The sequence below is a fragment of the Arvicanthis niloticus genome, chromosome 11, assembly GCF_011762505.2.
Source record: "Arvicanthis niloticus isolate mArvNil1 chromosome 11, mArvNil1.pat.X, whole genome shotgun sequence".
In the NCBI taxonomy this organism is placed as follows: Eukaryota; Metazoa; Chordata; class Mammalia; order Rodentia; family Muridae; genus Arvicanthis; species Arvicanthis niloticus.
The window spans coordinates 63,865,575-63,880,925 of record NC_047668.1 but is presented as its reverse complement, the minus strand read 5'-3'; the positions used below and the strand labels follow the sequence as shown (position 1 = coordinate 63,880,925).

The 15,351-nt window shown below is 42.5% G+C and overlaps 1 protein-coding gene across 2 annotated transcripts in view; it reads right to left on the bottom strand.

The window, feature by feature from the left end:
* Crim1 (cysteine rich transmembrane BMP regulator 1) overlaps positions 1-15,351 on the bottom strand; it is a 175,075-nt gene that overhangs the window by 36,748 nt on the left and 122,976 nt on the right. For both annotated transcript variants that reach the window (XM_034513780.2, XM_034513782.2), the window contains one exon: positions 3,833-3,961. In XM_034513780.2, coding sequence (XP_034369671.1) covers positions 3,833-3,961 — 129 coding nt within the window. The remainder of the gene's footprint in view (positions 1-3,832; positions 3,962-15,351) is intronic.

Genomic DNA, 15,351 nt, shown 5'->3' with positions numbered 1-15,351 from the left:
GAAAAGATAACTTAAAGGAGAATTTCGGTCCAGATGAATACACATAGAACTCTTGCAATGGGGAAAAGAAAGTATTTATTACATTCCATGACTACAAGAAACTATAAGGACAAGATGGGAGGAAGCTGGGAACTTCCCATGTTAACAAGTTTGGGCTGAAATGGATGGTGTAACAGCTGGTGTGTGTGTGTGTGTGTGTGTGTGTGTGTGTGTGTGTGTGTGTTTAACAACTACCATGTGCCAACTAATAAAAGTCACTTGGGATTCATTCACTTAGTCCTCCAAATACCCCACCACTTAGGTACTAGTGTCTGTCCTCTACAGACGAGGACACAGAGCAAAGGGCACATAGGTCAAGCCACTCACAAGGTCTAGTCATCTGATGCGGTCGACTCTGACTCAGAACCTTCAGGATGGGCTAATGGGAGTGAAGAGGTGGAGGCCAAGACATGCTTCAACTTGTATGTGGCATGAACTGGCAGCTTCAGGTTTAAGCATTAGGTTTAGGGGAACAGTGAGTGGATTGCCAAGATCAACAGGCCAGGCAGCTCAGTGTGATGAGATGCATGTCTGATTGCAGCGGTCAGACCTCCTAGGGGGATCAGACAAGACCTGAATCCAGAGGCATCCCTGATCCCAAAGGCTATTTGCTTCTGCATTTAGCCTACCACTGCAGAGCGCAGCTGGAGTACTAAGCAAGTCCTGGCAGAAGCCAGCGACCTCCCACTTCTCTGTGACTAAAAACTTGAATCTCTAGGAAGGAGTGAAGCTTTTAAGGATTTATTCTTGTAAATTACAACACTGGGCCTAAAATGGCTATATTTCATTTATGTTTCGGCTACTGGAGACTTTTCTTTATGTTCTGTCTCCGAATTCACCATGGCGGTCTCAACACTTAATACATGACCTGGAACACGACCGGTGGGGGAAGGAAACGGGAAAAAGAAATTCTAGATATTTCTAAAAGTAAGTGAACTTGGCAGATACTGAATGCAATATTTTTTTATGTAAATAAATCACAGCCACAAACTACAGGGTTCTCTTGTATATACGTGGAAATTTATAACAAGTAATGTCCGTGAATATTTGCCTCTAGAAACTTCCAAAATACATGAGGACCTCAATTTCAAGCAGAGTGCACATGGGGAACGTCCTCACAATATCCAGTGAGAAAGCCTGGCCATATCTTTTTACTTGCCTCTGTGACAAATGAGGGAAATGGCTTCTTCAGCTTTAATGAAGTGACGGGAGCCGGCCATCAGTGTGGTTGTGTGGCCAAAGACCTATAACAACCCAGCCCAGGTGACAAGGCCGAGGATGGAGGCTTCAGGGAAGCTCAGGGGGAAAAGCTAGGCATGATCCCATATTGAGAAAGAATGTGTAACTCAAGAGGCATTAGGAGGGCTGCAGGATAAACACTCCATGACACAACTACCAATTATCCTGGGGTTAAGAAGACAAGGTTGGCGATTTATGTAAACAAATGAGGCTGCCAAGGCAGTTCTCCAGCAAACTTCGCTTTCCAAGAAAGTCTAAGAGGCAGACATGCACAGAGCAGAGGCTGGTCCTTCCAAGCAAAGAGAGGCAGGTGCAGGAAGGCAGGACCACCCTGGGTGGGAGGAGGCTTACTTGGAACCCTAAGGCTGCAACAACTAGAGGCATGCTGGGTTTGGAAACCCTTGAAACAGCAACCCACTGTGCAGACTGCGTGGTGGTAATGTGGACCCAAGGACAAGGCATTTATTCAGGTCCTTGTCTGTATTTTGTCATTCACGATGGACTGTTATAGTTGAGAGGCACCTTAAAACCAAGAGAGCTGATACCCCAGGAAGTGTTCATTCTTGCCGTTAGCCGGTCCAAGCCTCTAAGCTCAGGATAATTATACCCTGAGGCCTATGGAGAACTTGATTATTATAGAGTCATTGTCTGTGTTTGGGAGAGATTAGACATGCTAGGAAGAGACTTCAGAAAACAGGCCAAATGTCAATCAAAAAGGGCAGAGTAGTCTCGACACCCCCAAAACAAGTCTAAAAAGAACAACTGCTCCCTCCCAGCTTTGGTTTATTTTTTACTGTTTTTAAATTTATTTCTACTTTTTCTTTTTTAAATTTACTTTATGTATATGAGTGCTCTATCTGTATGTATAGTTGCGTGCCAGAAGAGGGCATCAGATCCCATTACAGATGGTTGTGAGCCACCTTTGTGATTTCTGGGAATTGAACTCAGGACCTCTGGAAGAGCAGCCAGTGCTCTTAACCGCCGAGCCATCTCTCCAGCCCACCAGGCCCCAGCTTTTGAAAATAAGAATTCTCAGTAAAGGAACCTTGCGGGTGTAATGGGTGTTGAATTCAGACTGGACTGCAGGGAATATGTGTCAAGACCTTGTGGAGCCAGAGCCGACACATAGCATTGTTAATTGATTAAAACACAATTTTATTTGCTTGGGAAATGGCTTGAAAGTATTAGTGTAATTTCTTGTTATATTTGGTGCCACATTAATAGACTTCAAAAACTGCAATATCTTAACGTAGAACAGATAAGCATCCAACAGCAGCTGTCCTCAAAGTACTTAGGGATCCTGGATGCCTAGAAACTCGGTATTAGTCCACAGCATGCAAGCCACAGAGCTAACACTAAAACATACAGGTAATAGTATTGAATTCAGTAGCCTTTGTTTCTGAGCCACATTTTAGGTAAAGACAGCAACACCCTGTGTGTCCGAAGGGTGGGAAAAACCAAGCTCTAGAAAGCACGCCACAGATGTGATGGAGAAGGGGATTTCGGATGTTTATTCTGGCTGAGGAATTAGGAGAATTCAAAATAGTTTTAAAACGTGTGGGGTGTATTTTCCCCTGCGGGAGAAATGTGACATATTCAATCTAGGTTCAGAGGTCGTGGCTCAGAGACCAGTTGGAATCTACATGGAGGCAGAGCTGGGGTCAATAAAATGAATCTCTCTCTCTCTCTCTCTCTCTCTCTCTCTGTCTCTGTCTTTCTCTCTCTCTCTCTCTCTCTCTCTCTGTGTGTGTGTGATGAGAGTGTGTCTGTCTCTGTGTATCTGTCTGTCTGTCTATCCATCCATCTATCCATCCATCCATCCACCCATCCATCTGTCTCTGTGCATGCCTATGTGTGGGCCAGAGGTTGATACCGAGTGTCTTATATTACTTTTTACCTTATTTTTGAGCTAGGGTCAATCAGAGAACCTAGAGTTCACAATTTTTGGATAGCCTGGTTGGCCAGCAATCCTCCAGGGATCCCCCTGTCTGTCCATTACTAGCTCAACTTCCCAGCGCTGGGGTTACAGATGCATGTCACCACACCCAACTTCTACATGGGTACTGGGGATCCAAATTCAGGCCCTTCTGTTTGTGCAGCAAGTACCCGCCATGGCATCTCCCCAGGTCCTGACTGAGGTATTTTAAAAAGGATTATGACTGCCTTGTATGGAAGGGAAAAAAACACCAGACCAGTAGCCATGTTCTTGTCCCTGGGTAACACTGGTAAGGGAGTTGTAGACCGTTCACTGTAAAGCTTGCATTCACAAGCCACACAGGGCTATAGACACGTCTCCTCCACCAGTTTCAAGGAGCTGTCAAGCCGTACGTGAAAATGAACCCAGGGAAGCCAAGATGGAAGCCATATGAAAGGGCAGAGTATTCCCCATGTGACCGCAAAACTGTTTATTGCCATTCCCCTCTCCCCCTTTTTCAGGCTGTCAAGGCAATGTCTGAACAGGAGTAAGAAAGATATTTAATTATAAAATATGCTTTGACAAGCTCCTATTAGGCCTCAGGGGAAGAAAAAAAAACCCAATCATCTGTCTACTTACTGTTTTTGCACTGACAGGTTCGACAGCCATTGTGATCCAGTTTGAAGCCGTAAACGCAGTCCTTCTCCTTCAGAGTACAGTTTGACAACTCCCCGCACGCAGGTGGATCAATTGTGATGTAGGTTGGTTCTAATAATATAAAAAGAAGGGGGAAAAAATCAATGAAACATGTTATTACCTCTTAGACAGTATTCAATCTCTGAAATCTTACACTACAGTAAGCACAAAAATCCCATCAGTGGGTTTCATCAAATCCTAAACTTGTATACTATTGTGCTGTCACTGACCCACAAAACACGCATCTTTATTCGGAATTTTTGACAATGTGGATATTTCACTTTCTCTTTTTTTTTGGTGGGTGTGAAAACCTTCACCAATGCTAGCCAGTGCTCTCACACGGTGTCTCCTTCCTGGACTGACTTCCCTGCCCATCCACCACCTTACATCCTAGCAATCTGTGCTCTTTTGGCTAGCCTTAAAGAGTATTTTCTGGTAGGCTATCACTATAGAAATCAGACAGCTCATGAGGTGAAAATAAACTGCAATTAAATGTACCCATTCTTCTGAGCTTATGTTAAATGTACGGTGTGTGTATGTGTGTGTGTGTGTGTGTACATTTATGTATGTCCATGTGTGTGGAGGCCAGCCATCAGTGTTGGTTACCTTATCTTCTGCAACCCCTGCAGTCTTTGAAGCAGGGTCTCTCACTGCACTTGGAGCTCACTGATGCAGCTAAGCTGGATGGCCAGAGAGCTGCAGGGATCTGCTGGTTGCTGTCTTCCCAGAGTTGGGATTATAGATATACCCCTCCCCTGTGCAGGCAATTACTCTCAAGTCCTTACAGTTGTACAGCAAGCATGTTAGCAACAGGTAAGCCATCTTACCAGTCCCTGAGTTTATTTTCTATGACGACCAAGACGTAACTGTCAACTGTCAATCATTCCCCATTCTGCAGTACCTCTCCAATCTGTTGCTGTTTTTTTTTTTTTTTTTTTTTTAAATTTAACACATCAGATGTGTTTTTCAGAATGACACCTGGTTTCCTTTTGTCTGTGAGGTGACATCCTGTCCGTTATGACAGATGACGCAATGGATAATAGTGGCCCAGAGGCTCCTGATAGTGGCAAAGTCAGGAGCAGCAAGGACCAGCTTCCATCCCGAAGAACTTTAGGCTAGGGGTAGTAGTGATTACCGTTCTGTCATTCAAAGAAAGAAGAACTGCTCTGGACAGTAATATTAACTACATAGTCTGGCACAAAGCATAGTTTTTGTTACTATATTGTGTATGTATGGCTTGTATGTACCCTGAAGCTTCACTGTCCTCAGCTGGGGTGGTCATTACCATTAACACACGGGGAGAGTGAGGACTTTGATTTGCTCTTGGTTGCAACAGGAGCAAGCGGTAGACCCAAGATTCACATCCAGTCTTCAGAGTTCCACCCTTAACTTCTGTGTATTACAAAGCTTATTTGATGGAACCTGCTCTGTGGTGCACTGATAGAAGCAGTTTATGTAATGCTCAACAGTTAGAACAGCATTGCCAAAGGAAACAGAGACACTGACGTATTTACATAGTATCTCTTCAACCAAAAGATACCGGAACTTCTCATGATATCTTTGTGAGACGGCCAAGTACAGAATGTCTCTACCTACGTTTTTATAGATGGAAAACATGAGATGCAGACAGTAAGTGGCATATCTGGGTTTACATAGCAACCCAGTAGCAGGCTGGGAATAGAACGGAGCAGAAGTTCCTAGCATCCAACACTCTGTCCACTCGTCCACACTGCCTTCTCAAGTTTCGTCTCCCGTAACTAAGGAAGACAGACCAAATACGTGTTGCCGTGCTGCTACAACCAAGAGTTGTACATTTTTTAACTGCCTACTAAAGTGAGACAGTGATTCAACCCTTCGGATGTAGGAGACAACACCGACTTATTCACAAGCTGTTCTACCAGCCATCTCCTGGTCTCCACTTTTATTACAACATGTGGTTTATAAAAGGGTATCTTCCTGAGATTTTTTTATATAAACTTTTCACTGGTATAAAATTTCTCTTTTCCTTCAATGACTAAAGTAGTCTTTCTGGTAGGTAACCATAAACACCTAAAAGTAGAGTTTAAATAAGTTTTAAGACATAATGACTTAAGAGGCAACATTACTTCTTTCCCCCTTTCTCTTAAAATTTATGATAAACACCTCTAATTTCCAAAACCATTTATTTTTTTTAAGGTCACTACTCTTGTTAGTCACCCCAAGTAATGTTTCTGTTCCAGCCCTCAACCACAAGACTGCTGATGTTAGATCAACTTTATTTTAGCTGTAAGTGAAAAACATAAAAGAAAACACATATCAGCTCTAAGTAAACCACATTAAAGATTAGCCGGTGAGGAAGGAGTGCTATATTCTAGAGAGTTAACAGACCAAGGATGGGGGGCAGACTCTGAACTCCAGATATTGCTTCAGCGGACAGCTAGCGGGTAAAGAAACATCTTGTGCATATTTACACTAGAACCTTGTATTCTTTACTGACATCTGAGATGTGAACTTTAAGGGGAAACTTTTACTTTCAGGGAATTATATTATGGAAAAATATATTTGAGAAGATTAAAGTGACCTCAGAGAATGTGCAATAATCGCAGGGAGGAGGGATAGGATTTTACTTTTACTGAGTTCTCAGGGTGTGCTAAGAGAACATGTTATCTGAGTTCACAAGGATGATCTTCCACCTCTATCATAAATGATACTTTTCTTCAACAGTGCAGTGCTGCATATATTAGTTTCTGGTGTATATTATATGACTAATGGGTAGGATTAGAGAGACTGAGGCAAGGAAGTGAAAAAAAACCACAGATGAGGAGGTTTGAGGACCAGAGCACAACTGACTTGAGAAGCCCTATGCAACACCTCAATCAGCTGTGTATGTCCCAGACATGCAGCTGTCCACCTCTCTAGAGCAGGCAGTATGTTCACCTATAGATTCAACATAACAAGCCTCTGTTCAATCAAACGAATGAAACTTGAAAGGCTGCTGAGTATGTACTGATTCTAAAATGTCCACTTTAAACATTTTATGTAGAGTAAGTTGTTCTGGATGGCTGCCTTCAGTGTTTCAAACATTATTTTATGCCTCTAAAATGAACATTTTTCATTTTTTTCTTAACCTTCATTAGTTGGAAAATATTGACAAGTATATACATTGTAAAGTCAATAGTTAATATATGAAAATACAGAGAAACAAAATAAATCATTCATTTTTCAAAACTGTCAATTTACTCTGGAGCTACTCAAGTCACCCCTCAAGGCTGAACCCAACAATGTTTATTGTGACATAGTAACTGACTAATTTTTATAAGGCACATAGATATGTGACATCTCGTTTTTTACATTTAACAAGTAAGTATATTATTTCTATTCAAATACAAACTGGAGCGATGTTTAAAAGCCTTTTGGGTAGCAATGCGTGTCTTGTGTCACTCTATGTCCCTGGAATAAATGTTGAATTTTAATAGACACACAGGCAGGCAACTAGCTATTTCTTAATTTTTCTCTGAAGTCTCAGAATATTGCCCTTCAGTAGTCTCTGAATATTACTGCGCTCAGCTGCTTGCATGCGAGGCTATACAGTAACTCCATTTCTGTGAAATCATTACAACAAAAACATCCAAGCATGAGCTGGCTACAAAACCCGGCTCTCACCAACTAGGGTCTGTTTTCCACCCAGTGTATTAATATGCAATCTCAGAACTGCTCCTCTTACTGTGTCAGGGCAATTTCTTTCTTGTCTTGTCTTTCTTTCCTTTTGGGTAAGGAAGCACTGTTAAGAAAGCTGAAGTCCAATTCCTTGTTGTGAATAATGAACTCTGAAGTGAGACACTTCTGATGCCATGCTGAACTGAGGTATTTTAAAATAATACTGGATCTATATAGTTCTAAGAGAATGATGAGCAAAAGCCGGTAAGATCTCTCCTTCCCTTCTCCCCTCCCTCCCTCCCTCCCTTCCTCCCTCCCTCCCTCCCTCCCTCCCTCCCTCCCTCCCTCCCTCCCTCCCTTCCTTCTTTAAAAAAAAAACAACAAGTTTTAATTCAAGTAAGTCTGTAGTAGAAAAGAAGTGATTTTGAAGAGTCAGGAACCAGGATCGTGAACAGAGGACGTATCCGTCGTCAGGTATGTGAGACACGCATGCTGCTTGTCTCAAAGTCACAACACCCTGGAATTCATGTACTAGAAATGGTCATTCGTCTGCCCTTTTCACTAGTCGTTATCTCAGCTCTTTGTATATGGAAATTATCTCATGGATCTTGGCCTGGTACAAGGAGACCCTCATTTACACTCTAGACTGTGTTTCTGAGTGATATGAGGTATGGTGTGGAAATTGTGTTCTAGAGAGTCCATTCCTGCTAGAAGGTAATGGCGGCCTTCTGCCCACAGAAGGTTTGTGGACACAGCTTTCCTTATGAAGTATGCTGAAATCAACTGGATAGAAATAGATCATTAGACCTCTTGTAAAGGAGAGAAACAGTGAAGCATCTCCTTGTCTGTGAGGGTCAGGATAAGCTTGCACAAGGCAGGTTTTGGCAAGGGGTAATCCAATATATTGATGCTTACAGGATCACCCTGAAATACCATGTGATCATGAATCAGCCGAGGAATTTAAAAAATTACCTTAATGTCCTCCAAAGGAAGAGGGCTGGAAAGAGCCGAAACTCAATGCCTCTGGCTACAGCTATTCCTAAAGAGAACCATGGGACAACTTCTTTGTGGAGAAGAATTCTAGAAATAGTTTCTGAGCCTAAAAGCAATAAAGAACAAATCTGGGTGCTTGCTTTGCCCACATCCAGTTTCTGTTTCCTACATCTGGGTGGGGACCACTGCTCTCCTCAACTTGAGGTTTTTCTCAATGACTTCTAAAGAGTCCCCAACGCACCATGGACTGTCTGGAAGAAATAGTTTTAGAACTGTTGGGATGGTGTCAGGGGTGCAGGAATTCAGATACCAATTTTTGTTTCTGTCTGAGGAGCCAGAGGCTTTTTTATAATATACAATATAAATGAATATGTGTGGTCCATTTTTTTTTACATTTACGTAAAATGTAGGCTTTTTTCATATCCTAGAAGGTTGAACAATCTATTAGTAAGAACATGTTTATGACAAGATTGTTATTTTTCAGGAATTAGCTTCTAAAAGACACCACCAGTATGTTTAGCATTTCCTAGGAGTTTTATCGACTCAGTTGAGAAATTAATACATTATGATGAATTTGAACAAAATATAAAGTTTAAGCATGGTTCTAATTCTAAGGTCATAGCATTAGATCACAAGATAAATGATTTGATAATTTATTTTTATTACGTTTTCTGATTTTATAGTTTCTATTTTGTGCTAAATATTTTATTTTATTAAGTGTTATAATAATGTGTTAAGTTGCTCTAATCTCTCCGATTTCTTGCTTCTTGTTATTTTCTTTCATGGGGAATTCTCCAAATTCGACAAGACAGGAAGGACGAAAGAAAGCTCAAATTCAACCTTGAGAGATGCTTAATTTAAACCCCTGCAACGGCTGTGCATGCCATACAATTTCATGACTTTGGAAGACAAGTAAGACGGAAAAGGTATTCATTCCGACCCTCGTCTACGTTAAGGTGTGTGCTAATTACATTAGCCCATTTCTAAAACAACCGGTACAATTACTTTTCGTCCAGGCATGCCAGTGGAAGTGAGGCTACTAGTGGGTGGTTTGTCTTATCTCTTTTACTCAACTGAGCCTCTCGTTTGGAGTGGACCCACGTGGCCTTCTTCTCATTACCTTGATGACTGGGAGCTGGTTATGTCTCACAAATCATATGAATTATCTCCATCGAGAATGAGTCAAGCTTTTTCTAATTAGCAGCCCGGGAAGGCTCCTTGGCAGCACAGGCATGGATGAGTGGAGATCCTGGAGCCACAACTGTGGACGTTACACACAGCCAACCCGATAGGCTGACTGGAGTACCACCTCTGGCAGAGATAACGACCTGGTTCTAGATTAGGAAGGTCTGGTGACGAGCTGCTATGTGGAGCTAAGCTCTGGAGAGCAGAATGGCTGGAGGGCCCCGTGCCAACAGCAGCGTTCTAGCTGCCCCTTGACTCCTGAGCCTTCCTATCTGCATCCACCCATGTCCTGAGAAAAGACTTCTGGAAAAACCTCACTATAGGCAAATTCCTAGGCAAAGTACTTTTTAAGGGCAGAGACAGACTTACATTCTCTTAGCAGTTGAAATAAATTTCAAGTAGGAGCAATAAGATAAATGAAATCAATTTCTCTTATTTCTCTTAGGAATTCTCCCTTTTGGGCTTAAATCATACTTTGCATGTTTTACATAGCTCTTCTCTGTAAATTCCCAAACCTGATTATTTGATTATGAGAGAGAAAAATGAACAATTATGTCCTCTTTTCAGACTTAATTCAAGCACTCTCTCTCTTAAGCTGTGTTTTTCTTTTGGCTGGAGATGGTTGAGCCATGTGAACAGCCAATGAGTGGGAAAATTCCAAAGCCTCCCTCACTTTATATGGGAGTTAAATGGCTAAATCTATCAGGCCCCTCAGTCCAGTCCCTCTGGGTTAATGGTAGCCCATCTGGGGCCATAAAACTGAAGATAAAGCTGGCCAAGACAGAGCCAGAGGAGAGCTTATCGGTCTTACTGCATTTTCATGTGTCTTTCTGATACAGCCGTGGTTTTACAGATGTGACCCCTCACTACTCACAATGCCCCTCAAATAAATCACCAAGCTGTCAACACAACTGCAGGCTGGGAAGAGTGACAGAGTGAAGTTAAATCTTCCCAAATGAAGACAGAGGGAAATTCTACTACTGTAGAGAACATGATGGAAGGAGAAAGAAAGAGAGAGAGAGAGAGAGAGAGAGAGAGAGAGAGAGAGAGAAAGAAAGAAAGAAAGAAAGGAAAGCCGGAGGCACAGAAATTCCCTAATCTGGAAGTGGGAGTTTCCATGGAATATTTATGTGTACTTAAGAAAGTCTCATTAAGTCATGGAAAAAAAATGACATTGAGAGTTTTCAAATTCTTCCAGGCACTCCACATCGACGTCTCCCTCTCCTCTTTGTATATATTTCTCATAGCAACACCTTCATCCTCCTGTGGCACCCATCCGCGAGCACTTTCTCTGTTTTATTTTAAAATGAATAGTGTGAAAATGTTCCCAAGATCTGTATTATTTTGTGGTCAGACAGAGAAACGGCTATATATTTATTTTAGACCCATATTAACTTTGTATGTTTTCTCAAAAGAATCTTGGCCATTGGACATATTTTTCTTCCTTTACCAATCTCATATTTAATAGGAAAAGACAGTAGTATGATTATAAGATTATTATTAAATGACCACAAAAGACAAATTAAAAAAAAATTCCTATATGGAGTGAGGAAACCATTTCCATTAACTTAGTTGAAATAACTAAAATTACTATCACTGGATTCCAAGAATAATCTAGACCTTTCACATGAGTCTGATAGCCTTTCCATTGTTCGTTCTCAAAGAGAATGTCTCCTGGCACCCTTCAACTGACACTATGCCACAGTGCATATGGCGTGTGTACGTACTCAGCATAATAGAGACATTACATACAGGCAGGTGGGTTAGATAGAATTCTGACAATCTCAACCCATCTTTTTGGAAATGGCTGATGGCCAGGGAGGAAGGGGGCAATGGGAATGGGGGTAGGGAGGTATCTGACTTTAGGAACCCTGTCTTATTCACTGTTTATAATCTCAGTACCCAGCACATTGTCTAGATTACGTATTTAATTACTGAGTGAAAAAGGAGGAAAGATAACACCTATACACCATAACACACCTTAAGTCAGGGTGTACTATCTGACAAAGAAGGGCTTGCACTTGATAATGTCCCTGGCAATCCAGTCTCTGTTTGCCTTTCTTTTAGAAGCACTGGGCAGTAAGTCTCTCGGGATGTTCATCTCCTGCACGTACATGACTGGTACTTAGTTCATGAAAGCCACTGACACAGGAAAGTAGATCTGAGCGCTGCTGTGAATTCCATAGACTTGTACCACTGAAAACTCATGGAAACCACCCAGATCGTGAGATACGCAGGGAGGGCCCTTGGGTTCCTCCAGTGACCAGCTCTACCTTTGGTTGCAGAAGGCACAGAAGAACACAGACCACTGCTGAAGGGCTCTTGCCCACATTCTTAACACCAAGTTAAAACTCTCAAATCTCAATTGTTTGGTGAATTCACTTCTAGGACCACTCCTTTTCTTGATGTTGCCCAGCTATAGTCCCGACAGAAACTCACGTTGTACTGGGAGGAAGTATGGGTGCCTTTGCTGACTGCTCAGCACATTTAAGATCTGTATTGAGGGTAGATTACCACGAGTCAGAGGTAGGAAAAAGAAGACTGCAGACCAGATTATTCCAAGTGTTCTGAACTTTGGAAGGGAATAAAGAGAGAGCTAAGGGAAGCAGGCAGGCTTTTGGACCGAGAGGTACTCATAGGTAGAGCAGAAGAAGGAAGCCACCGCCAAACAAGGGGAAGCAACAGTAGTTTTCCCAGTGGTTTAGTCAGCAAGGTCAGAACTCCAGGCGGAGGCTCAGGAAAAGGAATGGAGAGAGAAAGCCAAGTCACGGAGGTCAGAAAAACAGTTGCTGAGAGCCAGTGACAAGAACAGATTCTCAGCACACCTGCCTCACATTCTCTCTTCTACAGTGTGAGTCTTAAAGTCACAGATTTGGAGTCAGGGGCTGCAGCCTGAGTCCTTGGGCCATTTACTAGCTCCTATGTGACATGGGTCTCCTTGTGCTTCTGAGAAATTGGGAACAGTCATTACTCCCATCTCACAATATTTGTGCTTGCAAAGCACAGCACACAGGAGTCGTGCTGTGTGCTATGTTGTAGCACTTGTTGCTGTAACAGTATGAATGTAGCAATGTCAATGCTGATTGACATGGTCACAGATAAACTAATTAATTAGACAGGCCTCGGAAGCATGGCTGGTCAGCGGTATGACAGCTGGTTCCATGGTCTGTACCCTGCCCATTGTAACCTAAGCATCATTTTCTATCTCCACAGATAACAAGAAAGGCATCCAGGATGTGGCTGGTTCTGTGATGTCTTTTCATATGGTCTGGTAAGCTTTGGGCCATGTTAGTGACCAGCCACTGGCGCCTTTCACCTTTGCTGAGTGGCAGACTGAGGTCATTGTTCCACAGTCTGACTGCATCTATGGTGTCTCCAAGAGAAGAGAAATCTCAGTCGTCAGCTCATCTGGTGTGATCTGAAACAATGTGACATGCCTGGCTGGCCTTGTTCTTCCTCTCATGATGGGGGCCTTCACAGATCTGCAGGGACAAGGTCAAACTCAGCACAGTTTCATTTAAGCTGTTTTGGTATTTTTGCGAATAGTTCTGTAATTCTCAAGTCAAAAGGAGATGTTAAAAGAAAACACGGGTTTCAAAGCTGTCTTTTGATCTCGGTTTCAATAGGCCAGTGATCTCAAGCTTATGGTAACATTGAGAGGACGCTCAACTGCTATCTTTATGACTAGCTATCAGGACATTTCACTCAAAGAATAATGCTTTCGCTCCTGGTTCAATGGCCGTGGAGCCCCCACCCCGATTAAAGTCATCTGGCATAAAGCTCCATGGAATCTTTTTAAAACCTGGTTCTCAGAAATGATGACGACTTCGTGGGTTTGAGAGGTTTTGAGCTTGCTGATCCCACTGAACAATCAAAGCCCAAGGCCATCTCAAACGGATAGCTTATTATCTCTGGGCATATTTCAGATTCACCAGCAGAGTCTCTAAACCATTTAAGATGTTATGCAGACCAACAGGTATCCAAAAAGGATGAAAGCGCTCGAGCCTTTCCATTCCCTGCCGCGCTGCAAGGCCCACGGGTCAGGACACAGAGGACTCTGAAACACAAATGCTCACAGAAACAGAGCTCGTAGGATGGTACAGCAGAGTCAACCCAGGTTCCAATCAGATCAGGGATGAATATGCTTTCTTACAAGTCCAGGTACAGGGGGCTGGAGAGATGACTCAGCAGCTAAGAGCGTGCATTGCTCTTATAGAGGACCAATGTTCAATTCCCAGCACCCATTTTTTTTTTTTTTTTTTGATTCACCTCCATCCCTAGCCTCAGTTCTAGAGGACCCAACAGGCATGTACAGGGTGCACATGCATACGTGCAGGCAAAGCATCTGGACACACAAAGTACAAGCTGTGGTCAGAGAGGAGGCCGGTCTTCAGAATGTACTTTTTGAGGTCCGGTGCTGGGTGAGGAGGTAGCTTATGAACTCAAATCATCTAGCAGACCACGTGAAAAACAGACCCTAAACACTACACGGCTATCAAGAGCCCACAAAGACTAAGGGTCTTCTTAAACGTGTTTCCTATTGGTACAAACCAAGATCAGGAGCCCTCTTGACAGTCTTATTTCTGGTGGGTAGTTGCATAAATTCTGGAGTCTCAAAGGGCTTGGATACCTAATGTGGATTCTGTTTAGAACCAGGCAATCTCTCAGATGCAAGAGTAATATCTACTTAACGTGTGAGCAGGCGTCTTATAGATATAAAGAGAAAAATCACAATTTGGCTCAAGGGTGAATAATCAACTCAAACTACAGCAAACAAACAAGCAAACTTCAGATACAGCAATAGAAAGCTTCGAAAAACTTAGATCAACAGAGCGAGCCATGACCTGGAGTGCATGCTGGGAACATCTGAGAGGCTGACACGGTGATTGATGCTGTTCTTACCAACTTGGCAACCACTGAAGGACATCCATAGATAGAAAGACACCTACCTCAGGAGATACTCCTTTTCCTTTGGCCTGCCCCATTAAACTTGCATGGGATTTTATTTAGTACTCTGATAAAGCACAGGCCGCATTTTATTAAGCCTTTGAGACTATCTCTCGGGGACTGGGCCCTGTTTCCCATCATAGCCCTCATGATATGAAATAATTTTGGTCTCTTAAGGTACACTGAAGAATGTTCCTGGAAATAGCTTAAAACAGGATCGTCATAAAAGGAAACAGAGACCTAAATTATTAAAACTAAGTTGTACTGATCATTGTCTAGTTCAAAGATTCTTTCTCTAGAGAAATTATCTTGGTCTACTTTATTTGTAACCATGCTGAGGGAAACACTTGCACCTATTTTAGTCCATGCCTCTAAGCCTCTAAGGGTGTACCATAGTAGGTGAACTGGCATGCTTTTAAAGAAATGAATCAGGAACTGTACTTACGGACAAAACCTCACTTCCAATGGCCGGATGCCCGTGCTGAAATGCTGTCCATGCTAAAAATTCTATTCGAAACTTGTCTTCAGCTACTTCCTGAGCAAATTACTGTGTCACAGAAGACAAAGGACCTTTATTTTACTGTCACTTTTCAGTTTTTCTGAACAGTTTTACCAAGCGAGATCACCTGTTCTTTTCTCCCCAGACACTGACATGAACAACTTTAGCTATTTCTGCAAGTCTAGTAAATCTTCTGAGTCAG